This window comes from Halichoerus grypus, chromosome 5 (genome assembly GCF_964656455.1).
Source record: "Halichoerus grypus chromosome 5, mHalGry1.hap1.1, whole genome shotgun sequence".
NCBI lineage: Eukaryota > Metazoa > Chordata > Mammalia > Carnivora > Phocidae > Halichoerus > Halichoerus grypus.
In genome coordinates, this window is record NC_135716.1 from 48,778,677 (window position 1) to 48,798,987 (window position 20,311).

The 20,311-nt window shown below is 34.7% G+C and overlaps 1 protein-coding gene across 5 annotated transcripts in view; it reads right to left on the minus strand.

Moving 5' to 3' along the window:
- LRRCC1 (leucine rich repeat and coiled-coil centrosomal protein 1) overlaps positions 1–20,311 on the minus strand; it is a 36,122-nt gene that overhangs the window by 12,105 nt on the left and 3,706 nt on the right. For 3 of the 5 annotated variants that reach the window (XM_036080483.2, XM_036080484.2, XM_036080486.2), the window contains 8 exons: positions 17,313–17,480; positions 15,181–15,356; positions 14,882–15,088; positions 6,126–6,319; positions 5,709–5,856; positions 3,929–4,077; positions 1,261–1,465; positions 433–572 (listed from right to left, as the gene is read on the minus strand). In XM_036080483.2, coding sequence (XP_035936376.2) covers positions 433–572; positions 1,261–1,465; positions 3,929–4,077; positions 5,709–5,856; positions 6,126–6,319; positions 14,882–15,088; positions 15,181–15,356; positions 17,313–17,480 — 1,387 coding nt within the window. Of the gene's footprint in view, positions 1–432; positions 573–1,260; positions 1,466–3,928; positions 4,078–5,708; positions 5,857–6,125; positions 6,320–9,049; positions 9,267–14,881; positions 15,089–15,180; positions 15,357–17,312; positions 17,481–20,311 lie in introns of those variants that run through there. The other 2 variants (XM_036080489.2, XM_078072261.1) reach the window with 2 other exon arrangements.

A 20,311-nucleotide genomic window follows, 5' to 3' on the forward strand; every position in this document is an offset into this window, starting at 1 on the left:
CTTACCTCAATAAAGCCACCTATTTGTTTTTAAGCTACTAGTTCTTAATGTAAGACTGATTTTAATGCATACATAAACATGTTATTTTTCACAAACTAATTGTTAGATTTCATCACTGATCAATCAGTCTAGTTTTACGTAAAGGAGTAGGGTAGGGAGAAGAAACTTTTCTTTTTCTATTTTTAAATGTCATTATTTGGGGCGCCTGGATGGCTCAGTCAGTTAAGTATCTGCCTTCGGTTCAAGTCATGATCCCAGGGTCCTGGGACTGAGCCCCGCGACCGGCTCCCTGCTTAGCGGGGAGTCTGCTTCTCCCTCTGCCCCTCCTCCTACTTGTGTGCATGTGCATGTGCACACACGAGCGTGCTCTCAAATAAAAATAAATCTTAAAAAAAAAAAAGTCATTATTTTCCTGATGTATCTTTCATTTACCTGTGTTCTTGTTCTTTCAATGCAAGAAGTTCATGAAGTTGCTGTACTTGTTCCTTTTCTTGATGAAGAGAAGTTCTAAGTAAGTTTATTTCTGTATCAGCAGCGGCAGCTTTGAGCTCCACCTCTTGGATAAGTCGCATCTGAGTAAATATACACAATTACAGTATTTAGATAATACTCTCCCTGCTTCTATTTTAATGCCAGTTCTCCAAAGAAAAGTGCCTTCTCAATAGGAACTGGTGACTAAGTTGATTTTCAAAATTTATTAAATTAATGATGCTACAGTCCCATAAAATATAGCCTTAGAAGCATCAAACACACTAGCATTATCTATAGCTTAATTACATCATAGATCTCAATAATTTCCACTCAGAAAGTATGAAAATGAAATCTTCAGGCTCCCTAAAGACTTTTAAAACCTGGCTCTCAGAATACAACCCTAATCACCTACAATATTTCCACCAACTGTTCTTATAACTGCTTTGTGAGGGCTAGTCAGGAATAATTCCACAGTGAGGTGGGGGCAGATGGGGGGGGGGCGCAGTGTGGTGTGTGTGTCCGTCCGTCCTGGCTTGCTCAGTTGGTAGAGCATGCGACTCTTGATCCTGGGGTTATAAGTTCGAGTCCCATGTTGGCTGTAGAGACTATTTAAAAATAAAATCTTCAAAAAGAAAAGAAAGAATTCCATAGGAATTGTTACATTTAAATTAATTTTTGCATATACCCTAATATCTTTTAAGTTTACTCTGTAACAATATAATTTGTTTCAAGATAAAACTATGAATTTGTGTTAATTCATATGACGGATAGATTAAAAGAGAGAAGTACCTGTGCTGCTTGCTGTTGCCCTTTTTGCCTCTCCATTTTTTCTAATGCTTTTTCCAGGGTTCTTAAGTGTCTAATGTGATCCTCTTGTTGATCTCTTGCTTTAATTAATTCAATAGTTAGTTTTTTAATTTCATTTTGAAGTTTGTGAACCATAACTTCGAGTTGTACTTTGGAATTTCTCTCTTTAAAAATAATTTCCCTTAGCCTAAAGCAGAAATCAAATGTGGCTTTAAGTATATATTATGCATACAAAAGGATAAAAATTGTAGTTAACATTAAAGGTTACAATAAAGAGGAAGATTTGAAGTATGTTTCAAACACTCATTAGGTAAAAATGGCTGAAAAACAGTGTAACATGCTTCTCTCCCATCCCTGAAACTAACACTCTGCCCAAAGGGAAAACATTCTATATAAATTAATGGAACTTTATCTTATATGAACTTTACTATTCAACAGCAAAACTTTACTGAACACCTAATTTGTTTCAGACACTGTGCTAGGTATGGGCTTAAAAGCAAACAAGATGGATTAAGATAAAGCCTGTGCCTTCAAGGAGTTCAACATCTAGGAGAGGGAACAGACATGGATATAGTTATAAAGCTATAAAAGAGAAATGATATATAAATAGATGACTGGAAGTCAACTTAGACTTCCTTGTATCTTCCCCAGACACAAAATACTGATCCTAGCTTTCTATCAGTTAAACCCTTTGATTACAATCAAAAACTCTTAACTACCTAAATTAAAAGGGAGAATTTATTGACCTACATAACCAATTCAGAGGATGGGGTGCACTATTCTGAGGGACCACTGAAACCATGAAGACCATAAGGGTTCTCTACTTGTGATTCTTTACAGGCTGGTTTCCATTTCTCCTACTGTAGGGTTCCTTGTAAAGTATGATGGAGAGAAGGAAAAAGCTACAAACATTCCTGGGCTCACATTCTAACAGCTCTGAGGACCAAACAGAAAAGATTATCTTCCTCTAGTTCAATTTAGAAGAGTTCTAGGAAAGGCTCTGATTAGTCCAATTTGGTTCATATGTCCACTGTATGCACCAATCACTGTGGCCATGGACTAAGGCATTATGTTTACCCAACTTGGGTCTCTAAAAACAAGAGAAAACATGTCAAAGTCTGGGAGAAATTTCAATTATAAGGCAAACAAAACTAAATTAAAAGAAAAACAACTCCTAGAACACTCAGGCTTAGCCTCATAAAACCACATCTTTCTGGGAGGAAGAAAAGGAAGATGCATTCTCTCTCTTGCATGATTCAGGGTCACAGGGGCTCTATACATCTACTATCGCACTCTATTAGCTACTTAGGTACCTAATGAGGTAGTCAGAGATTGTTAATTTACCCATCTTGTTTCTTTACCCCGGTCTAGCATCTTCTTTTATCAAAGATAGCAATTCCCAAAACAAATAAGGCAGGAAGTTGGTGGGTGGTGGTAGAAGGACCAGTAATAGTATAATGACGCATCATAGCTTACATAACTGAGAGGGTCTCATAGAATGATGGGTATTATAATTTTCCTTATAATCCGTAGGTACAAAGTATGAGAAAAACAGGTAGTGGGGGATAGAAAATACATGAGTACCACAAAATTTTACTAGTTAAATGCCTAAAAGAACCTGAGAATTGGCTTGGGAGCTGTGTATATCAACTTACTAATCTATTAAGATTGGGAATTTATCCACTGTATAAACAGACAGGAAATGGAACTGAGAGCAACTTCCCAAACCTTATTTGTTGGCAAATACTAAATCTAGAAACACAGTGCTCATTCAAGAATAAGAGATAAAAATGAACAAGAACTCTATGGAAAGGTCTTGTAACCCTTTGAGGAAAAATATAACTTTTTTTTTAAAATTTTATTTATTTATTTGAGAGAGAGAGACACAGTGAGAAAGGGAACATAAGCAGGGGGAGTGGGAGAGGGAGAAGCAGGCTTCCTGCTGAGCAGGGAGCCCGACGTGGGGCTTGATCCCAGGACCCTGTGACCACAACCCTAGCCGAAGGCAGATGCCTAATGACTGAGTCACCCAGGCACCCCGAGGAAAAATATAACTTTAGAAATAATTACCTACAAGAAACAGAAGATAAAGGTTACTGTAATTTCAGAAAACTGTTATTCTCACAGAATGGAGTAAGACAAAAATGTATTAGAGAATACATACAGAAAAAAACAGATAAAATAGGCAATGGAACGGATAAGATGGAAAAGCAGAAATACCAGAATTAAGAAACTTGGGTTATCTGGTACCAAAACCCACTGTAGAAAACAATATGCAACAGAGACCAAATATGACTCACAAAGCTGAAAGTTTGCCAATCCCTATTCTTCATAGAAACCAACACTTTACCAAAAAAAAAAAAAAAAGCCAATTCCTGTTCTAGTCTTTTGCTCTTCTTCACTTATTATACTTATTTATTGATCTAACACTTCTCAGCTTGAAGGCACAAGTAAGTGTACCTGAATCCTTCATTTACATAACAAATTTATAAAGCATTAAATCTTTAAATAAAATTAGTTCAAAACAAACTAAAACCACATACATTGTTTTTGATCTTATTACACCTAGTGTAAACTAAGGTATTCCAGATCCAAGTTTAGTATTCTTTGCACTAGGAGAGATCTTTCGGTTTACAGACTTTTCCCTTACCTATCTGTGGTGAGTAGAGCCAGGCTATGAATATCTTTTTTTTCATTTGCATGTTTGTGTAGTTCAGCAATATAATCCATAAGTTTCTTTTCAGCTTGTTCAGCTTTCCATCTCTTCTCTCTCTCTTGGTCTAGTTGTTCAACAAGTGTCTGGAAGAAAACAATAGTGTTATATGAACCTGCAAAAGTTACTGAACCTCTCATTGCCTCAATTTTCTCATTTATAATATAGGAATAATAGTTATCTAATTCAAAGGGCTGTGGTAAGAATTAAACAAATTAATCAAAGTAAAGTATATAAAACAGTGCATGGTACATAATAGCCACTCAATAAATGTTAGCTGCTATTATTACTGTCCTAATGATAATTATTATTTTTCAAACATTAAAGCCACTATACTTGAGAACAGGGAGAGGAAACCAATGGCATGAAAGGTTTGAAACTGTTAAAAAAAACCATTATACTACTGGAAGAACAGTGCACATTACAATTGAAAGTGTAACTAGCACTTCATAAGTAAAACAAGGGCAAGTTAATATTAGAAAAATATAAATCAACGTGTACTAAAAATTCTTAACAACATGAGAATTATTAAGGCAAATACTGAAGAATATTTAAATTCCTGAAGGCCTTTTTTTTTTTTGGTTTTGTTTTTTTAAAGTAAGCTCTCTGCCAAACATGGGGCTTGAGCTCATGACCCGAGATCAAGAGTCTCATGCTCTACCGACTGAGCCAGCCAGGTGCCTTTCTTAAAGGCCTCTTAATCCGGGATCCATGCATCCAAAACTGGGTTTCAGAAGTCTTGATATTAAACACATTTTTTGAGTCTATATAAAAGTTCCTCTGAGAAGACCCATAAATTTCCTTAGCTATAGATCTGAGGGTCTGAGACCCAAAAGTCTGAAACCACTGCTTTAAGAAATAAGAACTTGAGGGGCGCCTGGGTGGCTCAGTTGTTAAGCATCTGCCTTTGGCTCAGGTCATGATCCTGGGGTCCTAGGATCGAGCCCCACATCGGGCTCCCTGCTCAGTGGGAGGCCTGCTTCTCCCTCTCCCACTGCTTGTGTTCCTTCTCTCGCTGTGTCTCTCTCTGTCAAATAAATAAAATCTTAAAAAAAAAACAAAAAAAACCAAACAAGAACTTGAAAATTTTGATCTGTTTTTTTTCCTCCACAAACATGTAACAAATGATTTCACTAAAATGTGACCTTAGATAAATGTGTAATTTCCATTCCTTTACAATTTACAAAAATATACAAAATCTGGAAGTCAGGAAGAGGAAAATAACCCAATCTATCACCCTAGTAAAATTATATTCAATATTTTTTGCTCATAAAAACATGCATTATTTTACTGAGACTAATTTCGTATTTAAAACTAAGATTATTCACATTCATTTTTTTTCTTAATCTTTCTCCCTCTTTTTTTTTTTTTTTTTTTAAAGATTTTATTTATTTGACAGAGAGAGACACAGCGAGAGAGGGAACACAAGCAGGGGGAGTGGGAGAGGGAGAAGCAGGCCTCCCGCAGAGCAGGGAGCCCGATGCGGGGCTCGATCCCAGGACCCTGAGATCATGACCTGAGCCGAAGGCAGACGCTTAACGACTGAGCCACCCAGGCGCCCCTCTCCCTCTTTTTTTAAGTAGGCTCCACTCCCAGTGTGGAGCCCAATGTGGGGCTTGAACTCACCACCCTGAAATCAAGACCCGAGCTGAGATCAAGAGTCAGACACTTAACCGACTGAGCCACCCAGATGCCCCCTTAATCTCTCATATCATACCCGATAAGTGGTGTCTTCTGAGCTACTGTTGTCTACTTTAATGATTTCAGTCTTCTGTTCTTCTGATTCTTCTAACATATTACAGTTTGCTAAAGATGATCTTACATATAAATCTTTAAAGAAAGGTGGTTTCATTTTACGATTACAGCTGCAAAGAGTAAAACATAGGTAATAACCCAAAGAAACGTACAGTATTCATACTAGTTTTCACAACTGAGGTAACGACAGTCTATCAGTGAAAGGGATCCTTTTGAATAAATTTATATAAATATACTGAACAAATTTGAGTCAACAAGGCTGAAAAGTCAAATCTCTGACATTAGAAAAGAAATACCACTCTAAGAAAGCTTAAAGGAACAAGCCAACAGTATTAACTTCTGTGTGCCTTATTTGAATTTCTAAAACTAAAACAATTACCTCATAAAAGGGTTGTTTTTATTGTGGTGCTTAATAGTCTGAATAGTTTTGGAATAATATGGGATTTTTGATCTTCGAGGAATTCTTCTATTACATTCTTTTCTGTTGCCATAGTCACTTTCAGAAGTCATATCTGTATCTCTTTTTGGTCTGAGATCTTTCTCAGGAACATTATCTAATAAAGAATCAGAAGTCTAGAATAAAAAAACCAACAAAGCTTGTTAAAAGTTCAGTTCAGTATAAAAGATTTAAATGTCAAATTTCCTAAAACATTATGACTTTTTATAAGATTAAAGGTTCATAAACTAGGTATGTTCAGAATTAAAGACAGGAATTTAGCTTCTGGTATGGACAAGTAAGTTCCTATGAGGTTGATTCTCAAGATAGCAATGATAAAGTCTAGGAAAAATATAAACAAACAACTATGAACAAAAACTATTTGGAGGCCCTGGACAGTGAACAAAAGCAGGCTTATTCTAGAGAGGAGCTGACACATGGAAAAAATGACCAGAACAGGGTGTTTCTGTTTTTATGGTTTTTCCTCAAGAGCTTACCACAATCAGCAGTACATATTTTATTTATTTATTTGACAGAGAGAGACACAGTGAGAGAGGGAACACAAGCAGGGAGAGTGGGAGAGGGAGAAGCAGGCTTCCCGCTGAGCAGGGAGCCCGATGCAGGGCTCAATCCCAGGACCCTGGGATCACGACCCAAGCCAAAGGCAGATGCCTAACGACTGAGCCACCCAGGCGCCCCAGTACATAGGGAGTCTTAAAACTGAGGTAGAAAAACCGCAGACTTTTGGGCCTGAAGAATCATTGGACAGTATAGACTGTAGGAAGCCCAGTTACAGGATTAAAAAAATGAACTGCTGCCTAAGAGACAAATTTATAGTTTAAGTGAAAGCAAGTCAAACATTTGCTATGACAAAAGTATCAACATTCTTTGGAGGGCTATAATAGCATCTAAAGTCTCCACAACATAACATTCACAACGTCCAGGATAAATTCCGTAACTACTCAATATAGGAAGAACCAACAAAATATGACCTATTCTCAAGGGAAAACACAATCAATGGAGACCTAACCTGAGAGGATCCAAATGTTCAAATAAGCAGAAAAGAACAACGGTATATTACTCAGCTATAAAAAAGAATTATATTGCCATCTGTGACAACATGGATGGACCTTGGGTATTCTCCTAAGTGAAATAAGGCAGAAAAAGACAAACACCATATGATTTCATATATAAGTGCAATCTAAAAAACAAATGAACAAACATACAAAAACCATAAACAGACCCATAAACACAGAGAACAAACTGGTGGTTGCCAGAGTGGAGGGGATGAAGGGGTGGGCGAAATGAGTGAAAGAGATTGGAAGGTAGAGGTTTCCAGTTATGGAATGAATAAGTGAGAATAGGGAATATAGTCAATGGTATTGTAATAGCATTGTATGGTGGCAGATGGTAGCTACAATTGTGGTGAGCATAATATAGAGAGTTGTCAAATCACTATGTCGTACACCTGAAACTATGTAACTATGAAACTATAAACTATTGTTTATCAATTATACTTCAATAAAAAAGGTAAGAACTTTAAAATAGTGATTATAACCATATTCAATGATATAAAATATGCTTGTCTTGAATGAAAAGAAAAATTCAGCAGAGAAAAAGAAATTATAAAAAATGGAAATTTTACAACTGCAAAATACAACACCTGAAGTAAAAATTGGCTGGTCGTAAGAAGAGAATGAGGTGATGAAAGAATAAGTGTACCTGAAGATCAGTTTATCAAAATTATTTATTAAACTAATTATAAAATTATTTAAAATGAATACAGAGGAAAAAAAAAGTTGATAAGATATAGAGAATCTCAGGGAACCGTGGAAGAGTATCAAAAGATCTAAGCGGAATCTGAGAAAAAGGAATATGGGACAGAAAAATATTTGAAATGATGTCAAAATTTTCCTAAATTGGGTAAAGACCAATTTACAGATTTAAAACACTCAGAGAAACCTTAAGTAGGACAAATATGAAGAAAAGTATCCTTAAGCACAACGTTGCCAAACTGCTGAAAACCAAAAGTAAAGGTAAATTCTTGAAAGCAGCCAAAGAAAAATGACACATTATATTCAGGAAATCAAGGATTCTAAAATGCTGACTTGCATTTAAAACTATGGAGGCCAGGAGACAGTACTAAAAGAAAAAAAAAAGCTGTCAATATAGAATTCTATATTCAGCAAAAAATGTCCTTCAAAAGCCATCTGTTCTCAGATGTCCACTACAAGATTTGCTACAGGAAGTTCAGGCTAAAAGTCCTGACTGAAGGAAAATACTACTACAAGGAAATTAAATCTTCAGAGAGTGTCATATATGATTTATTTTTATTTTTTAAAAAGATTTTACTTATTTATTAGAGAGAGAGAGAGCACAAGCAGGGGGAGTGGCAGGCAGAGGGAGAGGGAGAAGCAGGCTCCCTACTCTGTAGGGAGCCCGATGCGGGGCTCAATCCTAGAACCCCGGGATTATGACCTGAGCGGAAGGCAGGTGCTTAACTGACCGAGCCACCCAGGTGCCCCTCATATATGATTTATATACAGGTAAATACAAATAATTTTTAAATATTTTTTACTTTTAATTCCTTTAAAGCAAAAATTAAAACATTGTCTCTGGAGTTTATAATGCATCCAATGAAATACATATGGCAACTATAACAAAGTGTAATAGAAGGAAGAATTCTACATTTTATATGAATATAGTATTGAAAAGTCTATTTTTAGAGTTATCACACACAGAAATAAAAAGTATGACTAAAGAACGAAATACAAATTAAGATTGGATTATAAAAAATACACAATAGAAGATAGAAAAAGTAGAAAAATGAATAAAAAAGTGAAAAAGCAAACAATGAAATGGTATACCTAAATCCAACTTCATCAATGATTACAGTAAATTTCAATGGAGTATGGACTCTTCAAAAGGAGTGATGGCCATGTCGGGGCGCCTGGGTGGCTTGGTTGGTTGGGCGGCTGCCTTCGGTTCAGGTCACGATCCCAGGGTCCTGGGATCGAGCCCCGCATCAGGCTCCTTGCTCAGCGGAGAGCCTGCTCCTCCCTCTCCCTGCCGCTCCCCCTGTTTGGGCTCTTTCTCTCACTATCTCTCTCTCTGTGTCAAATAAATTAAATAAAATCTTTAAAAAAAAAAAAAAAGGAGTGATGGCCAGGATGAATTAAAAAACAAGACCCACCTATATATAAGACTTACTTCAATATAAAGATATAGCAAGTTGACAGTGAATGGATGGCACAATGAGCTACCACTTCATACCCAGTAGGATGGCTATAATCAAAACCACAGATAATAACAAGTTGGTGAGGATGTGGAGAAACTGGAACCCTCATATAATGATGGTAGGAATGTAAAATGGTGCAGTTGCTTTGGAAATAGTCTGGTCATTCCTCAAAAGGTTAAACACACAGTTACTATTTGACCTAGCAATTCCACTACTAGATATATAGCAAAGAGAAATGAAAACCTATGTTCACACAAAAGCATATACATGAATGTTCACAGCAGTGTTACTCATAATAGTCAAAAAGTGGAAATTACCCAAATTAACCAACCAAATGAAGAATGAATAAAATGTGGTATATCCATACAATAGATTATCTTATATTAAAAAAAAATGAAGTACTGATACATGCTACAAAATGGGTAAAACCTGAAAACATCATGCTAAATGAAAGAATATAATCACAAAGGGCTACATATTGATGATTCCATTTACATGAAATTTCCAGAATAGGCAAATCCATATAAAAATAAAATCCACTAGTGGCTGCCTAGGGCTGGAGGAAAATGGTAGTGACTGCTAATGGGTACAAACCATTGAATTGTACGGTAAGTGAATTATAGCTCAATAAAGCTGTTTTTTAAAAAAAAAAACCCTGATTGATGGAAAAAGATTTATATATAAATTGTAAGCATAAGAAGGCTGAAATGGTTCTATTAATATCAGATAAAACAGGTTTCAAGACAAAGAACACTCCCAAAGACAAAGAGGAACACTTCATTAGGAAGACAGAACAGCTGTAAACATGTATGTGCTTAATAACAGAGCTTCAAAATATAATAAGCAAATGTTAAGAGAATTAAAGGGAGAAACAGACCAATCCACACTTAGATGGAGATTTTAACATTTTTGTGATAGAATCAGACAAGTAAATTTTTAAAAAATCAGTATCAGCAGCAACTGATAGAACTAGATAAAAAAATCAGTAATGACATGAGTCATCTGAAAATACTATCAGCCATCCTGACTTAACAAGTATGCAATAAACATTCTGTCCAAGGGCACAAAGAACATTCACCAAGATAGACCACATGCTGGGCTATAAAGTAAGTTCCAGTAAATTTAAAAAGACTAAAATTATCTAGAATGTTCTCTGACAAAATGAAAGTAAATTAGAAGTTACTAACAGAACATATCTAGAAACCAAAACACTTGAAAATTAAACGAGACAGTTCTAAATAACCCTTGGATGAAGGAAGAAATCACAAGAGAAATTAGAAAATATTTCTAGGTAAATAATGATGAAAACAAACGTATAAAAATTTGTGAACTGTAGCTAAGGCAGTGCTTAAAAATATTTACTGCTTTAGATGGTTAATTTAAATTAGAAGACAGGTCTAAAATCAATAATCTAAGCACTTACATTAAGAAGCTAAAAAATGAAGGGTAAATTCAAAGTAAGTAGAAGAAATAATAAAATGTAGAAATCAGTAATACAGAAAACAGAAAGCAGATAAAATTAACAAAATTCATCTTTGTAAACAGAAACAAACCACTTGACTAAATTTTTTTTTTTTTTTTTGACAGAGAGAGAGAGACAGCGAGAACAGGAACATAAGCAGGGGGAGTGGGAGAGGGAGAAGCAGGCTTCCCGTCGAGCAGGGAGCCCTATGCGGGGCTTGATCCCAGGACCCTGGGATCATGACCTGAGCTGAAGGCAGACACTTAACCACTGAGCCACCCAGGCGCCCCTTGACTAATTTTTTAAAAAAGATTTTATTTATTTGAGAGAGAGAGCACGAGAGAGAGAGAGAGCAAGCAAGGACAAGCAGGAAGGGGGAAGGGCAGAGGGAGATCTCAGGACCCTGGGATCATGACCTGAAGCCAAAGGTAGACGCTTAACCAACTGAGCCACCCAGGTACCCCACCCTTGGCCAAATTGACCAAGACAAAAGAATATATATATATATATATATATATATATATATATATATATATATATATATATATAAAACAGAGAGAGAGGGGACACAAATCATCATTATCAGTAATAAAGGAAAGGCTATCATTACAGATCCTACAGATGTTAAAAAGACAGTAAGAGAATATTAGTTAACAATTTTATGTTGACAAATTAGGTGAAATAGACAAATTATAAAACACAACTTATATAAAGCAACACACAATGAGATAGAAAATGAGTTGCCTTATAATTATTAAAGAGAGTGAATTCATTATCACAAACCTTCCAGGGCCAGATAATTTTACTGGTCAACTTTATCAAACATTTAAGAAAGAGTAATTCCAATCTTACAAAAATTTTTTAGGAAAATAGAGGAGGGGGCAGTTTTCAACTCATTTAGGTAGGCAACATTAACCTAATATCAAAACCAAAGATGCTACTATAAAAGTAAAAACAAATATCCCTCATGAGCAAATTGTAAAAACTCTTATAAAATACTAGCAAACTAAATCCAAGAATGTATGATAATTTATCATGATTAAATGAGGTTTACTCCCAATATGCAATATTTGTTTAACATCTGGAAACTAATCAATGTAATTCATACTATTATGTGAGTAAAAAATAAAAAAAACATATGATCATCTCAATAGATGCAGAAAAAGCATTTAACAAAAAAAATTCAACATCAGAAAACTCAGCCAATTGGGAATAGAAGTAAACTCCTTAACTTGATGAAGGACATCTATGAAAAACGTAAGACTCACATCTAACTTAATTGTGAAATACAGAAGGCTCTCCAAGGATCAGGAATAAGACAAAAGTGCCCACTCTCACCATTTATCTTCAGTACTGCACTGCAAATTCTAGCTATTGCAACAAAGCAAAAAGGACCAGCATAAAGGTCAGAGAAGAAGGAAAACTGTCTCCATATAACTGTTTATGTAGAAAATTACCAGGAAAATACAAAACAAGTACTAGAACTATTAAGTAAATTTAGCAAAGTCATAGGATCCAAGCTATATACATATAAAAATAAAAGGTATTTCACAAACAAGCAGCAATCATGGAACATGAAGCCACAAAAACTCTTCAATTTACAGTGTTATAAAACAAAATACTTAGGAATAAATTTAATAAAAAATATGCAAAACTTGTATACTAAAACTACCGCTGAGAATGATGAAAAAGATCTAAAGAATAGATATAAAACATGGAATGATTTCAAAGTTATACTCAGTGAAAGAGGACTTACACAAAAGAGTATATTTGTACGACTGCAATATTATATTATATTATATTAGGTTCTGGAAGAAGCATTCAATAATCTATAGTGAAAAAGGGAGGAAAGTGATTGCCTTAGGGGAGAAGACTGACGGGGAAGAGGTAATGTTGATGATGGTTATGTTTATCTTCGTAAAAGTTGGGTAACAGGTATATGTATTGTCAATTCAGGGAAAACACGTATCTGTATTTTACATCAAAAGAGATGGCTAAAAAAATACTGAACTCTATAGTTAATGATATACATGCGTAAGTATTTTGAAGGAAATATACCAATGCATGTAATCTACTTTGAAATGTGTCATAAGATAGTCTGATAAATGTAATCTACTTTGAAATGTGTCATAAGATAGTCTGATAAATGAATAAATGGATAGATACACGATGAAATAAGCAAAGTAAAATGTTGACAGTGGAATCTAGTTGGTGGGTATACTGGTATTCACTAAGAAATTCTTTCAAATTTGCTCTAAGTTTGAAAATTTCATAATAAAATGGTAGGGAAAAACTAAAAGACAAAAGTCTTCACAGAGAACTCTCAAGATCAGTGAAATAATAATAAGTCCCATAGTTAAGAAAAATATCATTGTAGTATAGCACATTTTCAGTAATTTTATGACCTCACTTATAAATTACTACTTTTGAAATAACATTGAGTATATACATCAACTGAAATTAAAACTGCATGTTTACCCTTCACACAAGTTAGCATCCACCTAATTTTTTTATTATGCAGAGAAATGAATCATGTTTTTTCCCCCAGACAGCTAGACTCCTATTTTTGGTTACAAAGTAGGAAGAATTATCATCATAACTGAGTAAGAAGCATGCTGGTGGAAAGAATACCAGACTGGATATCAGAGATTTGGGTGTGAAGCTCAACTCTTACTATTAAAGAACGCTTAGATAAACTCCTGAGTTTCTTTTCTATAAAATAAGAACGATATATTGATCCCTAGCTACTTGACTGGGGTGTTGTGAGAATGAAATGAGGATGGCATAGAAGAAGCCATAAAAGTTCACTTCAAATTCAGGTTACTAAAATTAAACCTAAGTTCTGATATTGGCAGAAGAATCAGCTTTTAGAAAAGACGAATGATGAAATCTGAGGAAACGGAGAAGTTGGAGAGCTCAGTGACATGTTATCAATGATGTTAAAGAATGTACAGGCCAGCATTCTTATCCCAGTTCTATTCCTACCCACCTCTGTGGCCCAAGTGAAGTGTCTAGGGTTTTCTGGCACACAAAATCCTTACAGCCTTATTCATTTACTGCCCTAAGGTAAACTTTTTGTTTATCTAGCATTGTTATGTTAGTGTTGTAACTATGATAATAGTTCAGAATTATTAAAAACCCTCTGAACCATAATTCCACAATTAGCATTTTCTACTCTACACCACCTCATTTGGAGAAAAAAATTTTGAATATTAAAATTTAATTATAAATATCTAGGTCAAACTGACATTTGACTAATAGCTTCTTTGGCCTGTACCACAGTATCTCTACCCTATATCCAGGTAGGGGCTAAATAATAATCCACTGCATTCTCAGAAGTGTGGTGCTTAAGAAAACAACTGTTATTGTAGATCACAGTCAAGAATGCTACAGCAAAGTTTGGAGACCCAAATAGCAATAAAATCTAGGCATTGTAGTCCATCCACATAATTCAAAGATTCTAAAAGCCAGTGTACCAGTAGCAGGGGTAAAAAAGAGTATCTCAGGAAAGTAGAGATTAATCTGGTGAGGGTCTGCTGTAAACAGAAATTAAAGCAGGAACTATGTAAGTTAACCTGCCATGCAGCTATAAGTTCTAGAAGTGGTTTTGATCATTAAACAACTGAAGATAGAGGCCCAAAGTAACTCATATATCCTCTATATTTATAAACATTGAGTCAGAAGAGTTCTGAATTTACTCAAAGCCAAAAGGTGGGTGGGTGGAAATAATGTGACGTACAGCAAAATAAAGGAATTATATAATAAACATTTGAAGGACAGTAAGGAAAATGAGTGAAAAAAGTATGTTATCTTTTTTTACTACTACTATTATAAAACAGAATCCTATTTCTGTAAAGGAAAAAAATATACATACACAACAGAATGTTAACTATAAATTGTTTCGGGTTGGTTAGCTTATACGCTATTTTTATTTTACATTTTCTCAACTATTTTTTTTTTTCAACAAACATTGCTTAGAAATATAGGAAAAATAGTTACTTCAGTGAGAAGCTGTAAAATTTGATCATCTAATTTCTGAAGTTTCATGTCGTTATGAAAATTGTTTTCATGATTAACTTTCTCCGGCTCAGAAGATGGACATATAGATATAAGTGATGTCAAACCAGTATCTGTTGGTGATGCAAACTGATCCAAGGGAGCTATCTCATCGATGGGTGGTGTTACCACTGGCATACTATCAATTATCTATGATACAGAGAAACAAACCAAGATCTTTTAAGTTTACATTAATTAAAATTTGAAGGTATCTTTTATATTAGAAAAAAACAATACCATACCTCATCTTCACTTATATTTAGGGGAGAATCAGAAGAAACTAAGTTATCCAAAAGACCTTCTAAGCACTGTAGGCGTGATGAATTTATTTCTGACAAATTTACTGGCTCACCAAATATGTTCTTGCAGTCTAGGATTCTAAGCTGTGGCAATGTCTGGAGCATAATTGCTCTGTACCCTTGGAAACAAATCATTCAAAATAAAAAGTCAGGCATTAAAAAGTTAATTATTTCTCAAATACACTAAATTTATCACCTACCAGATATATCACCTGAATGATAAAATTAGTCCTGGAATGCAACTAATAAACTTGTAATAAAAGCTACTTAGTCCTTCTCTAGTATGTAATCGTTAAGTATAAAACAAACAAAACACTCCCCACCACCCCTCCCCCATAGTCCTCCTGGTGAAGATCAGAAAGTTAAAAATCATTATTGCTGGATTTAGCTTTTGTAAAATTGCTTTAAAGTTATAAATGCATGATACCAGTAAGCTTATTCTGAACAGAAAGCCAAACATGTCTTTTATTTGTAATATAATTAGTATAAATATAAATCAGGATAATGTGGGTAACCACCAGAAATTCAGAATTTTGCTAATGAGGCCTTAAGTATTAGTAAATTAAACTTCCCCATCTTTCTCCCTTAAATTAGATATAACTAAGATTAAGATAGGCAATCTATCAACTATTCAAGAATATGTTTATTTTCCTTAAGTACAATTAAATATGAGAAATCTGACAAGTTAACATTAATTTGGTGTCTAGGCTAAAAGAAACAGTTTAACTTTGCTTAACTATAATGTTAAGACCAAGTATTTCTAACAAAGGCCAGTGAAGTGGTTGGAAGAACTCCAAAAGAAAGAAAGAATCTGGCAAATCAATTTAAGAAATTTTGAGAGGAGAAAGGTTATTTTAGTAATAAGTATCCCTTCAATTCTAGGGGGAGGGCAACCGTGTTGAAATACCTAATCAAAGTGAAAAACAAAGGTTCAAATTGTAGGAACCAGAGATTCTTAAGGCAAATTATCAGGGAAAAAATCCAACTTGGGTGAGTAAGGAAAAGAAGAAAAAAGTTGTTTTAGAAATAAGGCTTTTTTTCCCCCAAAACAGGGTTTCCCCAGAAAACTGAAGTCTCTCCTGATTCTTAGGTAGACTCTATATTATATGGCCTTAGGAAAATAGTTCATCTCACATCTATTATTTTCTTCTGTGAAATAAAATTATCACAACAGGTTTCCATTCTGGGAAAAGCCTTCATACAGTTGCATATTAATGACAGAATGGAGCCAACTCTGTAGCCACCTTCTACCCAAGCTGATCTTTGGAATATATATTCATATTTTACATTTGTATCTTATTGCTTGGTTAAGCCATTTGAAATAAGTGATAATAATAAGAAATAGTAGTCTGGTCTGCTTTGTATTTACCAACTTCAGTGATTCTGAATTAGATCAAATGGCATTTCAGCAGCATCTTCAATATATCGTATTAAGTTTTCTTCCTTACAAAAATCATTTATTTATTAAACACATTCACAAACAAAATTAAAAAGGTATACAGGAAAAGATTTTCCTAATATTTCCTGATTCCCAGCTACCTTTTCCACCCTTTCTGCCATTTCCCGATCCCTACCTACTTAATACTGGAGTTAGCCATTGTTATCAGTTTTTGGTATAGCCTTCTGGATATTTTATATATATAATCAGCAAATACACACACATATTTTACCCTTTGCACACAAATGGTAACCTATTATATGCAATGTTTTCAAACTTGCTTGCTTTTTTTCTATTAACAGTGTATCTTGGAGATAATTACGTATCAGTAGCTAAAGATTCTATATTCTTTTTTTATGGCTGCATACTATTATACTGTTTAAGAATAGATTATAACATAATTTAATTTTGAGGCATTTACTTATCAAATATAAAACTGTCTAAATAGAATTATTTATCTGTGTTCTCTTAACCGCAATTTGTCTTAATACAATTATTTATTTGCAATTATGTTTTTTTCAAATATATAATAAAAAGTTGCAAAGCTTAAGACAAATAAAAGGGTCATAAACACCAGTCACAGAAAACAAAGGAGCTCTGAATATTAACTGTTACAAAAAGCATTAATTGCTCATACCTGGAACATGACAGACAGGGTTATCTTCTCCATTTTTTTCCAAAATAAGATTAGTCAAGAAGTTCAATCCTACCACACACTGAAGTAAGTGATGAATACTATCTATACAATTACTATGTAGGTCAATATATCTAAGTTTATATTTAATTCCATGAAGGGGAATCAAACCTGCAATAAGGAAAAAAAACTCTTGATGCCACTGAAGTCATTTTTCCAACAGCTAATTAAAGTTAATTTTTATATAGATTAGATTTTGAGGCAAAGAAGCAGCATTAATAAGAAGTCTCTGCAAACAGCTACATCTAATAAACAGAGTATGAGTAAAGACATTTGTTGTTTTGAAGAAACACAGGGTTAGCATCCTTTTTGAGGCCCTAGCCCAGAGGTTCCTGGTCTTTGGTTCTCTTCAAACAGAACATATGGACCTCTCCAGGTCAATGCATGTACTTCTAGGAGAAGCATAAAGCAATGGCTTCAGGCTCTCAATCAACACATTATTTTTGATTAGCAGATATAAGCAAACCCTGCAGTACTCTTCAATTTTATTGGTTTGAGCATAAAATACAAATAGCACCCATTTGATTTAGTTCCCTGGTAATAATTCTTACACGAGTTTATCTAGAGCATGGTAATGTTAACAACTAGATTTGCAGCAGAGGTTACTGGTGCCTGGTACCACGTCTCCTTGACCAGCCTCTGACTTCAGCTGCAGCTGTGGTGGATGGGGCCATGCATGCTGACAGTTTACCCCACTGGAGCACTTCATGTTTCTCTTTTCTTCCCTCAGAACTCGCTTTAAAATGGAGCTTCTGAGCAAAGGTACAGCCTGGAAATGGCCTTTGATGTGCCAAATCTACAATTCCAACCATGAAACCCACCCCCGAACTGAGACTTACACATATACATACACACATGTCTAACAGGGTTCTCAAATTTAAGATAGAATCCTTACTTCTCATCCCCTCATCTCTAAACCTGTTTCTCCCTGTCTTTCCCACATCAGGAACCAGTCCCATCATCCACCTGTCGCTACAGAAAAAACTCAGTTAACTTATCTTTGATTCCTTTTTTCTTCATTTCCTTATCTCAATCCATCAGCACGTCCTATGAACTCTACCTGCAAAATATATTCATTTGCTCCTCTACACTATTTCCACCCTAGTCCAAGTCTCCATCATCTCTCACCTAGACCACTGAAATAGCTTCCTAACTGGTCACCTGACTTCCACTCCTATCCTCCTAAAATTCACTCTTCACTCATTCAGCAACCAAAGTGATCCTTTAAAAACACATATGTCACTTGTTTAAAGCCCTCCTATGGCTTCGTATTGCACCTAGAATAATATGCAAACTTTTTTTACCCTGAGTATGAAGCTGTGATCTGGCCTTTGCCTACCTTCTCATCTCTTTTCTTAGCACACTAACCCCTCATTTGCTATGCTCTAGCCATATTACCCTTCTTTCTGTTCCTTTATCATAAGGTTGAAGGTGCCTTAGTGTCTGTGCATGCACTTATCATATATACTGCCTTTATTTATTGAACTCATAATGATCTATTAAAACTTACAGGGTTGCCTATTTTCTTCATATTTATTATAATGTGATATGAAGTCACTAAAACGCACCCTTTTAGGTGTATAGCTCAACATACGTAAACAAGCATATACAGTTGTGTAACCACTACTATAACTGCGATACAGAACATTCTATCACTCCGATCAATGTGTCCCATCTTCAACCCTTGGCAACTAATGATCTAATTTCTGCCACTATAACTTGCCTTGGTCAGAATGTCATATAAATGGAATCATATAGTGCATCTTTCTGTGTCTCACTCCCTGCACTTAGCCTAATTCTTTTTAGAGTTGTCCATGTTGCTGCATATATCAATTGTTCATTCCTTTTTATTGCCAAGCAATATTCCATCATGTGGATGAATCACAATTTATTTGTTTACTAGGTGATAGACATATGGATGGCTTCCAGTTTTGGAAGATTATAAAGAATCATATAAACATGATTATATAAAAAGCTATATAATCATATAAACTTTCATGTACAGGTTTTTGAACAGACATGTTTTCATTTCTCTTAGGTAAATACCTAGGAGAGGGACTGCATGATTATATGGTAAGTGTATGTTTAACATTATAAGAAACCTTCAAACTGTTTTCCAAAGTAGTTGTTCCATTTTCAATTCTCCTCACAATGTGTACAAGTTCTAGCTGCTCTATAATCTCACCAGTATTTTGTATTGTAAGTTTTAAAACTATCTACTCTAGTAGGTATGAAGTAGATCTCATTACAGTTTTAGTTTGTATTTCCTTAACCACTAAAGATGCTAAACATTTTTTTTTTTCATGTACTAATCTGCCACTTAGATTTCCTCCTGGGAAAGGCTCTGCTCAAATCTTTTGCTTATTTTTGAGGGGTTGACATGATCTTATTTTTTGCTTTTCTTCCCCACTACAATGTAAACCCTATGACAAGAACCTTATCTATTTGTTGTTTTTTTAATTACTACAGAACAGTATTTGATACAGTGATCTTCAATAAATATTTGTTGAGTAAATGAATGAGCAATCTTACCCAAGATTCACATTTTTCAGATAAGGCAACTGCATCTAAACAGTAATATTCTTTGCTCAACATCACATAGCAGTGACAGAGCTAGGGTTAATACTCAATTCCAATACTTTCACAACTTTGGGGGAGAAAGTTTTAAAAAATTAAAATATTCTTGGTATTCCAGCTTAACAGTAGGGAGTAGATTCCTTTAATTTTTTGTATATTAAATACCTGGTATAGGCTAGTATTTTTCTAGTATGGGAGAAAAATAAACACATGAATAAGATTTTCAAAAATTGACAGGATTATGATGATAATTAGAAGAATTCTGCCAGTTCTAACAGATAATTCTAAGAATTATCATGAAACTTTGTTCAGTTTATCAGTGTATCACTTTAATCAATTAAAAAATAGGTGAAAATGTTTAACCT